The sequence below is a fragment of the Lytechinus pictus genome, unplaced genomic scaffold (genome assembly GCF_037042905.1).
Source record: "Lytechinus pictus isolate F3 Inbred unplaced genomic scaffold, Lp3.0 scaffold_20, whole genome shotgun sequence".
In the NCBI taxonomy this organism is placed as follows: domain Eukaryota; kingdom Metazoa; phylum Echinodermata; class Echinoidea; order Temnopleuroida; family Toxopneustidae; genus Lytechinus; species Lytechinus pictus.
In genome coordinates this window covers 3,456,888-3,476,085 of record NW_026974141.1, presented here as the reverse complement: position 1 = coordinate 3,476,085, position 19,198 = coordinate 3,456,888, and the positions used below count along the sequence as shown (strand labels likewise).

General features: G+C 37.7%; 2 protein-coding genes across 2 annotated transcripts in view; both read left to right on the top strand.

Moving 5' to 3' along the window:
* The window catches only part of LOC135157789 (zinc finger and SCAN domain-containing protein 2-like), a 36,556-nt gene extending 19,013 nt beyond the window's left edge, over positions 1–17,543 (top strand). The window contains exon 5 of the mRNA XM_064114676.1: positions 12,212–17,543. Within this exon, the coding sequence (XP_063970746.1) occupies positions 12,212–14,511 (2,300 nt within the window). The 3' untranslated portion in view covers positions 14,512–17,543. The remainder of the gene's footprint in view (positions 1–12,211) is intronic.
* LOC135153053 (uncharacterized) lies at positions 1,955–10,182 on the top strand. Its single transcript, XM_064114677.1, has 5 exons — positions 1,955–2,492; positions 3,829–4,028; positions 4,807–5,322; positions 6,259–6,766; positions 7,611–10,182. The coding sequence occupies exons 1-5, from the start codon at positions 1,973–1,975 to the stop codon at positions 7,616–7,618; spliced, it is 1,752 nt and encodes a 583-aa protein (XP_063970747.1). The 5' UTR covers positions 1,955–1,972; the 3' UTR covers positions 7,619–10,182.
* Positions 17,544–19,198: the final 1,655 nt, after the last annotated feature.

The window sequence follows — 19,198 nt, the reverse complement described above, 5'->3', positions numbered from 1 at the left end:
ATAGGGTTAGAATTAGGATTGTATTAGAGTTTTTTGTTCAGAATAAATGTAAAGATAAGGATTATTAAAACTTTTAAATGTTTTAGATTTGGAGGTAAGGTTTTATGTTTCACTTGAGTTAACATGCAGACTTTCCATTGAAGCAATTGTGATGGAATGGCTTTCTCATTCTCATTCATGCCTTCAAACAAATTTTGCTTCATGAATTTCAAATAAAATACAATTAATTGATTCTTTACAAAAGCTCAATATTTGGCTTTCTCATGTAGTATACACACAGCCCACATATTCACTTTTGTGTTTGTATTTTGTTAAGTGTAAAGTTTGCAAATGAATTTCATTGTCATCATGAATGATCGTTTGGTGTAAATAAATGCCTTCATATATTTTGTAAAAAAAATTAATGTGTGTGTCTTGAGTTTCATTTAGATTTTCCGAACAAAAGTTTACATGTAGTTTTGATTGAGCTCCTTGGTACATGTATTTGTGGATTTTTTTTTTTGTCAATAGAGGGACAGTGTAAGAAACTTGTACACTTAATTGCAAATCAAGTGTACAAATGTATAAGTCTTCGGATTAAACACAAATTTGCAATTGATCATAAGTTACACTTAATTTGTTCGCAGGAAATAGTTACGCTTGATCAATCAAACATACGTCTTGCCGTTCATGGCAAAGCAAATGTAACTTGAAGACTACTTTAGGTGTTCATGCAAAATTTGCATTTGATGTCAAATTGACTTTATTGCCCCATATGACTCTTTAACTCTTTAAGTTAAAAAACATACATTGGCTACCTATCCAATCCTGCATACACTACAAAGTACTTCTATTCGCTTACCAATGTTTCCATCAGTTTGCTCCATTGTATCTCATTGAATTGTTAACACCATATAAACCTGACAGAATGCTACGTTCAAGTAAAAAGTCATTAGTGCAGGTCCCACATACTGTGACAAAGTCATATGGGGAAAGATCATTTTCACATGCAGCTGCTATTTTATGAAATTATCTGCCAGAATATCTTAGAAATATACAACCATACGAAAAGTTTAGAAATAGCTTGAAAACACATTAATTCACCATTTTGTAAACAATTAATGTAAGAACCCAGTGCTCTTCCCTCCATCTCCACTCCTTTTGTAAAAAGCGCTTAGAGACATGCAACTTTGCTTATGTATTTTGCGCTATACAAAAATGAAAAACGTTTCATTATTATTATTATTATTATTGCCCCATAAGACTTCAGAGAGTCGATGTATGCACTTGTGGCATATTATGATAAGATAGAAGTTGCCAAATTACTTGGTCGCTATTCAATCACAGTAAGACCAAGGTTTCTATAAAGCCCTTTTTTATTTTGCTCCATGAAATGATTGAGAAGCAGAAATTATCACAAAATGTTGAGGGGTGGGGAAATACATATTTTTCATGAAAGTGTCAGGCAGCAATATGTGTACATAATTAAACACAATCACATAATACACTTCAGAAAGGTTAACATGTACACTTTGTAAACATTTCTTGGTACATATGTATGCAATCACGATCCAATGTTTAATATATTTAATCTCTCCTTTTGAAAATGGAAATGATGGTTATAGTGTCATGTAACGTGGAAAGGATTTTCGATGAACTTGCTTCTGAGAAAATTTTAGTCTGCATTCTTTTTGTCCCTTCTTTTGTCTTCATAATCTTCCACAGCTACATGTATAAATTTCATGAAAGATTCACTCCATTGCTGGGATATTTAACTTTATATAAAACTTTATGCATCGAGAGAAAAATGAAGATGGAGTCTTCTAACTGGATCAGCAACACTTGTTCTGAGCTTCATTTTGACAATATTTTTTAAAGTAGAACATAATTCTGAGAACAATTTCTCTCAAGTTCATCACTCTAAAATCCCACGCTATGTGCCTAAGTTCGGCTCAATCACGCAGAATTAGACACATGTTCCAGATGTACAGACATGGATGCGTATAAACAAAGAGTTAATGGTGCCTTCTCGTCAACCTCCACAGACAGAACCGAATCGCACTTGAGAAGCGGACGAAGGGCGCCCCCAAGTTTCAACCAGAACTCTCGGGTTTCTCCTAGGAGGTCACAACAGAAGAGGTATTTTGGGAAGGTGGAGGATGACGCACGGGGCTTCTTTGAGGATGATGATGAAGATGAGGAGGAAGAGCAAGACCTCCGTGATGTACCCATAGCCGTCCCGCCCCCTCGGAGAGTGCGCAGCAACCCTGTTGAGCCCTCTCCGGATCTCCCTGAGGAAAGCTTCGACGAGACGGGCAAGAAGAGGCGTCGGCGGAACATCGTTGCCTTCCTCTTCACTCCCGAGCAAGAGAAAGAACTTGCCGAATGGTACAGAGACAATCCGCGATTTTATGACAAGCGGTGCAGAGAGTTCCGGCGCACCAACCTCAAGCGACGCATTATAGAGGACAAGGCCAAAGAGTATGTTGACGAAGAAGGAAACGTTTGCTCACGTGAGTTCTCTACATCCCTTAAACTATTGATGGGGAATCTAGTGGTTCTTGTATGTATTGATTATAATAATTCAATATTATGTTAGTTGATGGGTTAGTACCACATATATCTGGGCTTTTCAAAAAGCTGTTTGTAAGTTCTGCATGATTTTTTTTTAAGACTGATGACCCTTTCTTGTGCTTAATTATATATCTCTATGTAGGGGACTTAGCACCAAAGAAGATGTTCATTTTACATTTTAGTAAGAGATTTATGAAACGGCATAAGGATTGTGGAATTGTTAGTAAGAATAATTGTTACTATTAGTAGTGTCCCTTTCAGTGATTATGTGACATTCACAAAATTTATTTCATGAAGTTATTAAAGGACAAGTCCACCCCAACAAAAAGTTGATTGGAATAAAAAGAGAAAAATCCAACAAGTATAATGCTGAAAATTTCATCAAAATCGGATGTAAAATCAGAAAGTTATGACATTTTTAAGTTTCGCTTAATTTCACAAAACAGTTCTATGCACATCCCGGTCGGTATGCAAATGAGGAAACTGATGACATCACTCACTCACTATTTCTTTTGTATTTTATTATAGGAAATATGTAATATTCTAATTTTTTCCCCATTGCCCTGTGAAACAAAGTTTTATTCCTCCCTGAACATGTGGAATTACCATTGTTTAACATTCTATGGGTCAATCAAGTTTGTCCTTATTGTCAAATCTGTAAAAATTGAAATAATGTATAATTCAAACAATAAAAAACAAAAGAAATAGTGAGTGAGGGACATCATCGATTCTCTCATTTGCATGTGACTGAATTGTGCATATAACTATTTTGTGAAAAATAAGCGAAACCTTCAAATGTCATAACTTTTTTATTTCATATCCGATTTTGATGAAATTTTCAGCATATTGCTTGTCTGATTTTTCTCAATTGATTCAAATCAACATTTTTCTGAGGTGGACTTGACCTTTAATATTCATCAAGAATTCATCATGATAGGTTTGAAAATTTTGATTCATGTTACATTGAAAATAGTGTAGGACCTCCTGATTAGCATGTTCCTACTTGCAATGCAATTTTAAGTAAAACTATGTGGATCAGTTCATTATCTGCTTGTGTGCTGGTGGGTGTTACAGCTGTTCGTAAATCATGACTGACTTTAAGAATGATTGGTAATAGTTTCTTGTGGTAAATGATACAAGATTTTTATTTGTGTTGATTAATTCCTGAGAGAAGGTCACCAGTCATTTGCAAAGTCACTTGTAACTTACAAACGGCTTTATGAAACACCAGGTTCGCCTACAATCTGACTCGCTTACCCTCAATTTTTCTTCCAGTGGCCCAACTTACGACTTGGATGACAAACATGCGTACGTATTACGGGAGACTGGACAACATCGGCCGGAGTAAGTACCTCCCAGAGGGCGCCTTTCTCCCACCTGACCACAGGTTGACCGACAGGGAGCAGTGGATCAAAGAATCTTTTAAGTTCCTATCGGACCACATCGTCAGGATCAGGAGTCGAAAAGGTGTTACGGTGAGTTGTATTCATTTGCATGATCGATGCTCATCTCCGGAGAGGGAATCATTGAATAGGAAATGAACCAAAGGAAATGTACCACAGGAATAGTACTTCAAGAAATGAGCCATAGGAAATGTACCACAGGATTTTTACCATAGGAAATGTAACATTGGAAATGTACCACAGGGAATGTACCACATGAAATGTACCACGGGAAATGTACCATAGGAAATGTAACATTGGAAATGTAACACATAAAATGTACTGTAGGGAATGTACCGTAAGAAATGTACCATAGGAAATGTACCACAGGAAATGAACCATAGGAAATGTACCACATGAAATGAAACATAGGAAATGTACCACAGGAAATGTAACACATATAATGTACTGTAGGAAATGTACCATAGGAAATGTACACACATGAAATGTACCACAGGAAAAGTACCATAGGAAATGTACCATAGGAATTGTACCAAAGGAAATTTACCATGGGAAATGTAAATACATAGTTTTGTAAACAAACCTAATAACACATCATTTTATTCAAATTAATAAGCTATTTTTCAACCGTTTAGACCATGAAGTCATGTTCTATATTTGTTAAGAAAAGAAATTTGTTTGTTTCATTCGAGAGTCATTGATAAAGTTGTAGTAATTTTCAAACATTTTTATGACACCTCCCTCCCCCCCCCCCCCAATATTTCAAAACAATAGTAAGGCATTTTCTATATTATTGTGTCCCCTTCAGCTTGTATCAGTTACTAGGATTGCAATGTTATTGTGTTTGCAGTTAGGTATATACAACAAGAGGAAAAGAAAGGGAGAGCAGTTGGACACCCAAGCTGGTAGCCATACTGGTAGCCACACTGATAGCCTCACTGAAAGCCTCACGGACAGCATCGTGACCGATCCAATCGAAGAGCCCATGCAGGTTGTCAAGATTGAAGAACTTGTTGACACCGCCCCTGGTACCAGTGGAACCGGTCTGGGCACCAGCACAGGTGGAGCCACTCTGCAGGGATGGAGTGACGGGAAGGAGTTGGCCGGTGCCAAGGTGGAGGTGTCTTCGATCCAGACAGTAGTTCCCTTGATACCATCAAGAGTCCCCTTATTGCAGACAGGGATTCCCTCAATTCAGACAGGAATTACCTCATTGCAGACGGGAGTCCCCGCATTGCGGACGGGAGATCCCTCGATGCAGACAGGAGTTTCCTCGATGCAGACGGCAGTTCCCTCGTTGCAGACGAGAGCGCCCCTGATGCAGACAGCACCGGTCGAGAAGATGGATGTCGGCACCATAGAAAGGGTTAGTTTATCAATTTTCATTCCATCAACAGAATGTAAATGACTGATGGGGTGGTGCAAAAACATTGCAGTTGATCGCAAGTCAATTTTAGGACCCAAAATCAGTTGCAAGTCACTCATTTCATTGCAATATTGTAATTGATTGGTGGTCTGCTCATTGCCTCAAGAAGTAAACTTTGATTTGCATCAGTTAAGATTAATCTGCCTCTTGTAAATTTTCATCTGAAATTTGCAGTCGATAGCAAATATTTTCTTGCAGCATCCTGTTACACAGACATGGCACAACATAGGTCTTCAACAACCTGTGTATAATGCAGAGTTGCCAAGTAGTACTCTTTTTTGATAATTATTACTGAAAAATGAGAAAGAAATACTGGTGGTTTCATGTAAATTACTGATTTCAAAAGTTTCTGTTTATGTGATGTGGTATTTCTGTGAAAATACTTATTTTCGGCCTTTAAAATAGTGAAACGTTCTTGATTAGGTTGGCACCTCTGATAATGTGTATACATTTAGTATGACAAACCATGTCACTTTGTTTTATATCCTGACAGCCAAGATCAAAATCCAGCATAGGTCCCAAGTCAAGGTTCTGTGCAATTAGCCAAAATTAGCATTTAGGTTTAAAAAAATCAAAAAGTTATTGAATATCTTATATGAAGGAATAACTTTTATTCTACGTTCTGTCAAAATATAAGCAAAAACAAAATGTAGCTATTTTTAGGACCATTTATTATCTTCCTGCTATTGGATCAAACCAGTGAAAGTAAAGCTCATTGTTTGTAATGATAATAATATAGTTATTATGATTTCTAAGGTGCCAGCTCCATTTTATACACTGCAGTACTATTCATGTATTGTCTCTTTACTGTTTATTACTGAAACAATGTCTTCACTATAACTTTCTCTCTGTTTGCGCATTTTCTCTTGTTTTCAGATATGTGCAAGAATAATAGAAAAAGGCCCCGTCCAGCCCACAGCCACTCCCGACTCTCCGCACTCAGCAGAACTCAACGACTTTGCCCGCACCATCGTCAGCAGCATGAGGCGCATCCCGGAGGAGAGATGGAACGATGTCAAAACCGACATTATGCTGGTCATCCGGAATTATTCCAAGCCTTCGGGAGCGACACCAGCGGCCCCACCACCTGCTGCTTCGTACCCTGTGGGGTACTGGCCACCTGTCCCGCCCGCCCATGCTCCCCCGTACGACCCCAGTGTCGTCCACGGGTACGGCTACCCCAATCATCCAGGCGCAGGGTACTACGGACCACCTACGGCGCCCTCTAGCGGTCCAACACCAATGTACCCTCCGATGCCACCTCACGCGCACCCCCCGGGTCCTCATCAAGGGCAGCAGTTCATGCAGGCACCGGTAACGACAGCACCCGTCGCCACCATCTCCGGCATCACGGTATCCACCACTTCCGTCTCAACAACATCTGGTAAGACTTCCTTGTCTATCATACCTATTTGCACCATCAGTATAAAAAAAATTGATATAGTAACAACATGTTCTTTTGAGGGCACCAGAAACACTTTAAAGTACTCTAAAAGGTCAAGCGTTCACAAAATTCCACTTTTTTATCTTGCATGTTGTTTCATACCTGTTCGTATGGTCCCATATACTGTTAATTGTGTCATGGAGTACTCTTCCTCTAGCTTCAAAGTTGTGTGCACAGCAGTATACAACGAACGCTATCCAGTTCTTTTATATCCATGGTTTGCACCCTGCAAATACCATAAGCACTTGAAGCTCTATGGGATTTATGTGTATTATTAGGAGCCATTTGTTGACCGGGGCATGTGTAGGGTTGGTGTAAAATTATGTTGTCATTTAGTCTTTGATTAAATTGATGTTATTATATTATTACTGTATATTGGATACTAGACAATAATATCCAAATATTACACAACAGTGAGAGAGTATACACACAAGGTTCATTTTTAACATTTTAAACATTTGGACCCTTTAAAAGTAATGATTATACATTTTAAACATTTGGACCCTTTAAAAGTATTATATGGGTAATTATATGAAAATGATGTGCATTATTTGTTTTATAAGATGGTGATGTTGTTATTTGACAATACCATGTTCATCGCAAAACCAAGACTGGTCATACTTCATTATTTTACTCATCCCCTCTCAAAAGTAAAATGTGCAAGTCGGGTAAAACAAATGCCTGGTCATGTGCATGTGCGCAACAAATCACTGACTAGAATCCATGTCTTCAATTTGTCAAATTATAATTATTTATTTCCTATTTTCTTCGTTGTAATTCACAGGATCATAATAAAGGATCTTTCCTGAACATCCAACTAAGTCTGAGGAACTGTATGGAGAACTGAAAGAACATTTCTTGATGCCCATGCATTGATGATACACATGCTTATGATCTTGAAGAAAACAACAGTATATCCCTTGCTGAATATAGAGCTCAAGGATAGATCAGGACCCCGTTGTACAAAGAGTTACGATTGATCCGATCAATCGCAACTATGGAAAGCCAGCAAAGTCAACATATGAAATGCATGTTTGTTCAAAAAAATTCTAGATATGAATGCATATCCATAAATTCATTGATTTCTTGACAATTTGGGGTGTTCTCCTTTGATTACAAAGGACATTTTGCAAATTTCCTGTAGAAAAAATTATGACACTGATGGATTTCCATAGATTTACGATTGATCGGATCAATCGTAACTCTTTGTACAACGGGGCCCAGGACCCCGTCTTACAAAGAAGTTGCGATTGATTCAATCAATCTCAACTGTATGGAAGTCCATCCGTACCATAATTTTTTCTTTTGGATATTTGCTCAATGTCCTTTGAAAACAAAGAGAAGCATACTGAATTGTCAAGAAAACATTGAATGCATGAATATACATCATAGTTACAAAGACTTACGATTGATCCGATCAATCCCAACTATATGGAAGTCCATCAATGTCATAATTTTTTCTACAGGAAATTTGCACAATGTCTTTTGTAAACAAATAGAAGCACAGTGAATTTTCAAGAAAACATTGAATGCATGAATATACATCATAGTTACAAAGAGTTACGATTGATCCGATCAATCCCAACTATATGGAAGTCCATCCATACCATAATTTTTTTTTGTGGAAATTTGCTCATTGTCCTTTGAAAACAAAGTCAAGCATACTGAATTGTCAAGAAAACAGTGAATGTTTTGAATACATGTCATTTCTAGAAAATATTTTGAACAAACATGTATTTTAGATGTTGACATTGCTGGCCGTCCATAGTTGTGATTGATCGGATCTATCGCAAATCTTTGTAGACAGGCCCCATAACATCAGGCCGATGGCTGGCGACTGTTCGCTGGAATGGTATGAGAAGTTTTGGAGGGGACCAAAAAAACTACAACTCATAGAGCAACTCGAGTTGATTGTGGACTTCAGGCTGAGTAACGCGTTTCTTGTAGCTTAACTTGCCATGATAAATATGTACAAACATTTCTAATTACTTGTGAGAGATTGAAGTAATGACAGTGATGATAAAAATAGATAGGTCTTGAGTGATATACAATGGACTCTGCTATAGCTGACCTTCCAAAAGTCAAATAATTGCCCGATTCAGAGCATTTCTTCAGACCTGAATAATTATGCAGACTTGTTCAATTACATCTTTGTAGTTTAATTTTGCTAATGGAACAAGATTATTCCTTTGATCCCGAAAGACTTTACTTAAAGTACAAGTTCACCCCAACAAAAAGTTGACTTGAATAAAAAGAGAAAAGTCAAACTAGCATAACGCTAAAAATTTCATATAAATCGGATGTAAAAAATAAGAAAGTTTTGACAATTTGAAGTTTTGCTTAATTTCACAAACAGTTATATGTACATCCCGGTCAGTATGCAAATGGGAAATTTAGTACATCATCCATTCACTATTATCTTTATATGAAATATTCTAACTTTCTTATTATTTTATGATACAAAGTTTCCATCCCTCACTGAACTTGTGGAATTACAATTGTTTCAACATTTTATGGTTCAGTCTAGTTGGTCATTACATTGAAGCCTGTAAATATAAAAAAAATTGTATAATTTAAACAATAGAAAATAAAAGAAATTGTGAGTGAGGGACATCGACTCTCTCAATTGCATGTGACTAAATTGTGCATATAACTATTTTGTGAAAAATAAGCGAAACTATAAAATGGCATTACTTTCTTATTTTACAACTGATTTTGATGAAATTTTCGGCGTTATGCTTGTTTGATTTTTCTCCATTTATTCAAATCAACATTTTCCTTTATTAAAAAGCAGATTTACCTGTATTCACATTGTATGTAACAGCCTCTCAATGCAAGTCTAAAAGGACTCGCTGGGGTATTTTATCAACATTTGTCGTTTGACAAGTTCAGGGGGGTGTTTACAGAGAGTAAAGTGCGACTTAGAATTGTGCTTAAATACTGACGCGCATACGATACATAACGCACAATCTTATTGATTCCTAAGCAATAGCGTGTCAAGTTAGCATGATTTGACCAACGGCGGTTATGCCTTTTATACCCCATGCAACTGGAAATTGAAAAGCGACTCTGGTCACACTTCAATCTTTGTGAAATACTAACACCCCAGATCTAACAACTTTCCGTGGGTTCGATTAGCTGGGAAGCTCATGTGTCTGGCTGTACTATGAAAACTATTGGATGATGAAATCTTATCCTTGCTGGCTTCTGTCTCTAAAAAATGATAAGAGGGAGAGAGCGTGAGACATGAGTGAGAGAGAGAGAGAGAGAGAGCAATCAAGTTATTTTCAATTACTTCTATCATGACTGTACTTAATGAATATTTTGTTTATAATGCTGTAAATAAATGCAAAGCATAAACATGTTCTTGTCTGTTTCTTTGTCATACGTCTTTGTTGATAAATGCTTCAATTCTCTGAACTGACTTCTAAAAAATATACTTTGTGATGTCATATAAGCATATGCGTGCAATATCATGTAATATGTTTTCCATTAACTTCATCAGACATCCTAGTCTTTCCTCAGAGTTTCTAACTTCTCATTTTATTTCAACAGGGTGACCTCAACAGTTTACAAATTGTTCTCACCGAGGGCCCTTCACAATAAATACAATCAAACAGGATAATTCAACACTTTACAGTGATACAAATATAAACATAATAAATGAACATCAAGACATGTAATTATTATTATTTGTTTGGCGTCACCTGTGCCTTGGAGGCGAAAAGTGAACTGAATCACAGCGACCCGCATGTCTCTCCTCCCAATATTACAGGTGGACCACTACACCGGGGTTTCCCCCTACTCTTATACGAATATTGCAGTGGGTTCTTAACGTTTAAAGGTGATGATTCTCCTTTACACGGGGCCTCCATTTAACGTCCTATCCAAGGGATGGAATGTTTTCCTCTGTAACATAGCCTGTATCTATGGAACAGGGGAGATACGTTTCCACACAACGCAGGCTTCAGTCGTCCGCACGGGGTGGACTCAAACCCAAGATCGTTGGTTCGATAGGCAGACGATTTAACGACTGAGCCATCCAATGCAGTAGATCGGTAATAAAGAACAAATTTGGAGTGGGAGACAAACAGAGAGAGAAGGAGGAATGAACATCAGCGAGAGAGGTAGATGGGAAGGTGTGGAGAAGAGAAAGCTAGCAAGAAATTACTCCATTTATTTCCACCGTTTATTCCATATTTCTAAGTTTTTTTTATTTTATTTATTGATATATTGATATATTCATATTTTACAATCATCAAAGTACATTTATGATAAATCATTTTTACAATGAAAAAATGCATAACACATGCAGGATTGAAACGTAGCAATGAAGTGAAAAAAGTGGAGGGGCCTACTAAAAAGCAAAACTTGTAAAATGTAGACCCCCTATCAAAATTTTATACAATGGTAATATGATATAAGTAGAGTAAAATAATAAGCAAAATTATATAAAATTATATAGATATAAACACTGTAACACAAATGTATATACACTATATACAAAATTAAATATTGACTTTAAAATAATCAATACTACCGTGTGTAAGTATGAGGTTCACAAAATATTGATGGAAAGAGAGCAAAAGACGGAGGTTGACCACGTGGGGAAACTAAGAGAAAGAAAGAGGGGTACTCTTGACATATTACAATCATCCATACAAAGACTAAAAAATGAGTATTAACAAATTAAAACAGATTATACAATTTCCTTACAGGTTAGCAAAATATGATATGTGTGTGAAAATTAATGATTTCACACCAGTTTTGACAAAACCTTGTTCCTATGATTGTTACAACAAAATCTATTTTGAAATTGGTATGTTATTAGCCTACGAACTATGAAATTGCTCCAGACAACATCAACCTTGATATTATGTGACAAAAACTTTAACATTCAAAATAGATATTGTCGGAACAGTATACTGACTTTCACACTCACACATTTTAAGTTTATGCATTTTTTCAACTATTTTTGTCTTGTCTGAAGGAAGTTCAGTAGAGACCTAGTAATGTTGGTCTATTAGTCTGTTCCAAAATGTTCATGTTTTTGTTCAAACTTGATCTCATTTTTTAATTTCTGCATCAATTAAGTTCATACTTGGTACCTATGATGATTGGGTAATACCACATGTGTGTCAAAGAGGGTGATGGGGTCAAAGGTCATCTTGGGGTCAAAAGGTCAAGTTATTGTTCAAATAGCTCTCATTTCTTTATTTCTGCATCAATTGTGTTTACACTTGGTACAAATGACCATTGAGTAATAGTGCATGGCTTTCCATAGAGATGCCATCGAGCTGGAGTTGTTACGCATTCATGAAACAGGCTCTCAGTAATAAACAGAATTATGTTAACTTGATCTTGTTCCCTTTTTCTGTATTCCAGCTTCAGTTGATGATGGACAAGCAGTCGCAACCAAGAAAGCTCGGAGGCGAAAACCTCGTCAAACCACCAAAGGAAAATTGGACAAGAATGCTGATATAGTAGTTACAGAAGGGAACTTAATAGGAAAAGGATCTGGCAATGAGAGTGGGTTGACTATGGAATCGAACGATCCTCCTTTGAAACTGTATACAATGGAGCTTTGTAAGATCTGCAAGAAGACGTTGTACATCGCCCACGAAACTGATGAGGACGGAAACCCGAAGTCACCGCTGTGTGATGGCTGCAAGATGCAGGAAAGCGCCGAAGACAGTGGTGAGGTTTTCACTTGTGATGTTTGTTCGCAGAGTTTTGCACACTTTCGGGAACTTGGAGCACACATGCGAACGCACGCCAGCGGTAAGACCCACCAGTGTGATGAGTGTTTGAAGTGTTATTCCGACCGCTCTGGTTTGCTACGTCATAAGAAGATTCATTCTGGGGTTAAACCGCATCAGTGTGAAATCTGCTCCAAAAGCTTCACCTTTGCAAACACCCTTAAGGTTCATATGAGAACACACAGCAAGGATAGACCGTTTAGCTGCGAAGTTTGCCACAAGAACTTTGCGCAGAGTGCACAGTTGCAATCACACATGAAGAACCATAGTTCCTACACGCCTTACGGCTGCAAGCTTTGCTCCGAAGCCTTCCCGAAGCTGCACCTCCTCAAGGCTCACCTCCGCAATAATCACGGCAACGAAAGGCCGTTCAAGTGTGACCTTTGCGACAAAGCCTTCAACAGGAAATCCCACCTCAAGTCGCACCTGAAGACGCACAGCACGGAGAGACCGTACAAGTGTGAGATCTGCGCAAAGACATTCGTTGATCAGCGATACCTCAATAAGCATCTCAAAGTCCACACTGGAATCAAGCCTTACAGGTGCGAATACTGCGACCACAGGTTCTCCCAGCAGTGCTATCTGCAGACGCACCTCATGATCCACACAGGGACCAAGCCATACAGCTGCCATCTCTGCCCCAAGAGCTTCCGACTCCAGGAGCACCTGAAGACTCACCTCCGCGTCCACAGCGGAAGCAAGCCTTTCGAGTGTACGGTGTGCTCAAAGCGCTTCACCCGCAAGGATTCACTAGGTATCCATATGAGAATACACACAGGGGACTACCGCTACACATGCGAGTTCTGCTCCAAGGGATTCACCGATCCAAGCAGCTTCAGAGCCCACGTCAGGTCGCACTCCGGCATTAGGCCATATTCTTGCGGGATCTGCGGGAAGAGCTACACCCAGAACAGCTCCCTTAAGGTCCATATGCTGAACCATACGGATTTGCATAAGTTTATGAAAGTTTCGGTTGGAGAGACTTCTGTGAATCAGCTTCCTGCCACCTTCCCTGATACCGCAGGAGATTCTTTGACGTACAGGGTAGAGGGTGGCAGTTCTGGGCCTTTAGATTTGCGTGTGAAGCGGACAGCTCATCACGGGAACTCCCAGGAACAGGAAAGTGTAGCGGAAGAGACATTACCTAAAGAACACAGGATTGGAGAGGATTCGGGGGAGGATGGGTCTTTACAGGAAGATCCGTGGATGGGCGAAGGGCGATTAGATGAAGAGGTAGAGGGGGAGGAGGAGGAGGAGCAATTTAAGGAACAGCTTGAAAGTGAGGAAGAACAGTTCAGGGAACAGCCAGATGAGGATGAATCGATAGAGGAAGAATTGTGGGTCGAAGGGAAACCGTTGAAGAAAGAGCCTTTGGATGAAGAATATGAGGTGCCAGAAGACCTCGGGGTGGGGGAAGAGCCTGTAGGGGAGGAAGCATCATTACAGGAAGAGCGAGGGTTTGGAGAAGCATTAGTGATAAAACAAGAGAGGGAGTCATCGGATGAAGATGGGGAGGGGGAACAAAATTTAGAAATGTGGGAAGCGACATTTGTGGAAGAGTCGGAAGAAGGGGATGAGCAATTGCAGGAACAGAGAAAAGTGGTGTTGGATAATACAGAAGGGAAAGGATTATTAGAGGAAGAGCCAAAAGAGAGAGAAGGATCATTTTCGGAACAGCCATTAGAGAGAAAAGTGGCACTGGATGAACATTTTTCAGAGGGGGAAGAGTCATTAGGAGAAGAGCCAAGGGAGGGGGAAGGATCATTTTCTGAACAGCCATTAGAGAGAAAAGTAGCATTGGATGAACATATTTCGGAGGGAGAAGAGTCATTAGGGGAAGAGCCAGGGGAGGGGAAAGAACGATTACAAGAAGAGCAAGAAGAGGAGGAATTAGAAGAGGATTCTACAGCATGGATTCCTGTGTAGTAAGAGCCATCATTTTTACAAACTATGAATTTTGAAATAAACCCTTTTAAAGTATAGCTTTGTTTTGTGGGTTTAGTACGTGATGGAAATAGATTTTTTTTATACCAATGTGTAGTACAATATCTAAGAAATCGAGTGAGGCTGTTTAAGACTCCATTATAGGGGAGATTGCATACATTCAACAATCTAGTTTAGATATTTTGTTTTTTCAAATTTTTATTAATTTTGGGCTCATAGGATACTTCATGATACTTTACAACTCAATGCAATAATGGGTAGATTCATCAATAATGATAAAAATGATTGTAATTGTTTGTAGTTTTAGCTTCTTCTTTTTTATAAAAGCATTTATTAACTGAGAGTAATAATTAGAGGAGTTCAATTTCATTTTAGATTACAAGATATCACAACTGAATAGTATGAATAATTATGTTGAGTTATGATATTGGCCTTGAAGATTTATTATGACCGTCATGCATCGAAATATTTCTATCTGAGTGTTATTTTAGAATTTTTTTTCTACAACTCATTTTAAGTCAATTACAGTGATCTCACAAAACTGCAATTTTTTATAAATGATATTTTCTGAGGGGTTTGAAAATAGACTGTCATCAAGTATTTCGATTGTGGTCAAGAAAAAAATCTGAGCAAGAAATTATGCAAGATGTAAAAGTTTCATGTCAGTATGGGGGTGTTGCAACAAAACTTGCAATCAATCACAAATTTCAGAAGCATATTTACAGGTAATAGATCAATTTGTACTAAAGCGAATCAATTTATACTGTAGTGTATGTATTGGTGACACAACATTTGCTCCGGCTACATATGTGCTCCGGGCTTTATTTCATCTAAGAAAAAGGATTAGGATTGCAATAGGGTTTTATGTTAGGTTTAGGGTTAGCTTTAAGATCGGGTTTAGTGTTAAATCCTGGGTTGAAGTTGGTCATTCCGTTGATGAGTGGAATTTACAGTGGAGCAATTGTCGCCAGCGGAAATGTCATGGAGCCGTATGTATTATTGTGTAAAATGAACAATTATAGGCAGACTTTATAATGTGACTTGATGAATGGTGTACTGTAGCTGTGTGAAACTATTATTTTAGTCACATTTGAATGGAACTGAATATGAATATGACTAGATATATCGGTTGCCTCCAGCTGACAAATAAACTAGTCCTTTTAACTGACTAGTTTATTTTCAAGTGAAGCCCACAAAATGTAGTAATTGGGCAATTTCATCAAATATGTACATTCGACTCCCTATATGTGGGACCTTCATGAAATATTCTGTCTCTGATTTCTGGTTCTTTTGACAGTCTGTAATGTTCTCAAAGGACCATGACTTAGCCAGTTTATGAAGTGAAGTAAGACTTGAGAAAAATGGGCGTCAGACGTACAAAAAGGTTGAACATTTTATGGAATTGTCCAATTAATAAAGATTATGAAGGGTATTAAAGGTGCTTGAAATGAATTAGTATTCTAACATGACGAAATTAAAAATTATTTTAACTTTTCTGTCTTATTGCTGTATACATTAATAAGTTATTTATTTGTTAATTTTGTATAAACTATTTTTTTCTGCTGGAATGTTGAGACTTGTGTTGTGAAGTTCTTATTATTTGAAATATCACTCCGGTCTTAATATCTCAGGGGGCATAGGGTTAGAGTTAGGATTGTAATATAATTTTTTGTTCCAGAATAATGTATATAAATAAGGATGAGGGTTTATTTAGTTTTGGAGGTTATGTTTTATGTTTGGCTTAACGTGCAGATTTTCCACCAGAGCAATTGTCGCCATAGCAAATGTCATGGAACACTCATACCAAGACAAGAAACTCTCCCATCTTGTACATTTACTTGCTCAGTCATAAAAGTTATATTCTAACAAGTGTGATTTGAACCCATAATCTACTTGCCAGGTATAGTCATTACCACTAGGCCGTTCTGGTGCGTGGAACAGTCAGTGCCTCTGCTATTCTAGTTCATTTTGACTCAATTAAAAGGGTCTCGAGAAAAATAACTCGGTAGAAGTGTTTTACAATATTGACGTATATCTGTGCTAATGATTTAAAACGGGTTTCATTAGCCAACATTTTCATTACCCAATAATGTTGGCATTTATTTTATAAACACGAGAGATCATGTTGATATAATATTTGAGTGAGCACACGTTAAAGTTAAGGTAAGGTAAATGCTAAAAGTTACTGTTAATATGGTGTTCAAAAAAGATGTCTTTTTAGTTTTTGTCATCAGTGGTACGCTCACTCAGACATGATATGGCAATCAATTTTCTTTTTGCACAGAAGTTATTCATTAAATGTAGGAAAACTTATACAGAGTCAATTTGGTCAAGCCATTTTGCTGAAAAGTATGTCATTTTGAATAAGGGAAATATATATTTTTTTTTTTTCATTTTTTGGCGTTATGTTAAGTAAGCAAATACTTGAATGAATTATCATTCAAGATTATATCATGTAAATCTGTTCGGTAATTTGACAACTCATTATTGTTTTTCAGATACTGATTGAAGCAAAATAGTAATAAAAATTATACAAAATCATGTCATGTAATATTTATTAAAAGTTGTGCAAGTCTTTATCAGGCTTAAGTTAGTAATCATAATATATTTCCAAGAACATTTATTAAATGTGAAATGTAGAAAAATCAACGAGGTGCATTGATTTAGAATGCTGAATTTGATCAATTTATTCATTGTTATTTGCACATTAAAATAAGCTTAAAACATTAACACTATGTTTTATATGAGGGAAAATAATGTAAAGTTAGATAAAGCGATGTAGCCTTTGTAAGCTATTTATTTTATTGTATTCAGTAATCTGTACCATTTTCAGTATTTTGTTTTCTGACACTAATTAATGTTAGACAAAATTAGCCTTTTTTGTTTACAGTAAAATGCAGAAATACAATGCACTGATAAAATGTATGTGTTGAGGATTATGTATGCAATACTAATTTCACTTGTAACTTGTGTGTAACAGTAAAGATGAATTACATGTACGATTTCTCTTGTAACATCCATCTTTTTGATAGTTTTTCTTTTTGGGGGGAGGAGACAGAGGTAGAGAGAAAGTGAGGAAATTGGAAGAATAGAGATGGACTTTCTAATTGGGAGATTGCAATGAGGAGGGGTGGAGACAGCAACGAGGGTGGGGGATTGCAATGAGGAGGGGGTGGAGACAGCAACGAGGGTGGGGGATGAAATGAGAAGGGGTGGAGACAGCAACGAGGGTGGGGGATGAAATGAGGAGGGGGTGGAGACAGCAACGAGGGTGGGGATGAAATGAGGAGGGGGTGGAGACAGCAACGAGGGTGGGGGATGAAATGAGGAGGGGGGATGAAATGAGGGGGTGGAGACAGCAACGAGGGTGGGGGATGAAATGAAGAGGGGGTGGAGACAGCAACGAGGGTGGGGGATGAAATGAGGAGGGGGTGGAGACAGCAACGAGGGTGGGGGATGAAATGAGGAGGGGGGATGAAATGAGGGGGTGGAGACAGCAACGAGGGTGGGGGATGAAATGAAGAGGGGGTGGAGACAGCAACGAGGGTGGGATGTGAGGGGAAGAAGGGTAAGAGTGGAGAGAGAAGAGAAATTACGATGATTATGGGACGTATAGAGGAAGAAAACAGAAGAGATGGAGATAACAAAGATGGACTTGATATTTGGTGATTGGAAATTAGAGAAACGGACAACAATGGGGGCGAGAGGTGAAGGGTGAAAGAGAGAGGGAGGGAGAAGAGATTACGGGTTATGATAGATATAGAGGAGCGGGATATGAAAGATGGGGAGAAGAATAAAAGTGGACTCGATATTATTTTGGTAAACTGAAAATGAGAAATTCGACAAAGGGGGCGAGAGGGGGAAGGGATGAAGGATAGAGTGAAAGGAGGAGAGAAGGATAGAAAGGAAATAAGGATTGACAGACAGAAGAATCATGGATAGAAGTAAAAGATGCGGATCGTAGTGTGGATGATAAAGAGAAGTGGAAAGAAGGCGGAGGGAGAAATAGATTTTCAAAGACCAAGGAGAAAAGGAAAGACAGAAGGGTGAAACATAATATTATTTTCTGAATATTACGTCAAAATCTATCACAAAATTTGATTTTTGTAATAAAAATGTTAATAATTTTGCTTTCTTCCTCACAACTTTTAATAAATTTTGCCCTATACGCCCCCTCAAAATTTCTGGCTCATTAATTACGCCACTTGTTATAGTAAAAGGGATATGGCTACTGAAAGTCAAAGGGAGATGAATTATTAAGGGGACAGAGTTCGGGATGTTAACTGTTTAATAATTGGTCCTATATGTAGACAGAAGAAAGACGGAATGCAACATTTGGTTTTATTCATCCGGGACTTCGAATGAACATGTTTAAAATTATTCACAGTGTTAATATTTATGATATACATACATATATCAATCATTTTAGCTTTTTTCTATTGGAAATTAGTTTAGTAATTTAGACTACATAGGTCAATGAAAATAAACGTCATCCAATATTTTTAGGACAGATCTTTGCTTTTTTAAAAAGATAATTTTCATATCTCCTTTGTAGGGAAATACTAAGTAAAATACATCTATTTCTTTCTTTGGAATGTACGTTTCAAATTGATGGGGTTTAATCGTTCAAAAATACTCGACACATACAAAAGATAAAGTATAAGAGGCC

Bases quoted from the DNA above. Each gene is read 5' to 3' on its own strand.
- LOC135153053 (XM_064114677.1), top strand. From the start codon at position 1,973: ATGGATGCGTATAAACAAAGAGTTAATGGTGCCTTCTCGTCAACCTCC. The intron at 2,493-3,828 runs GTGAGTTCTCTA...TTTTTCTTCCAG, and splicing joins AGAAGGAAACGTTTGCTCAC to TGGCCCAACTTACGACTTGG. The intron at 4,029-4,806 runs GTGAGTTGTATT...TTGTGTTTGCAG, and splicing joins GGAGTCGAAAAGGTGTTACG to TTAGGTATATACAACAAGAG.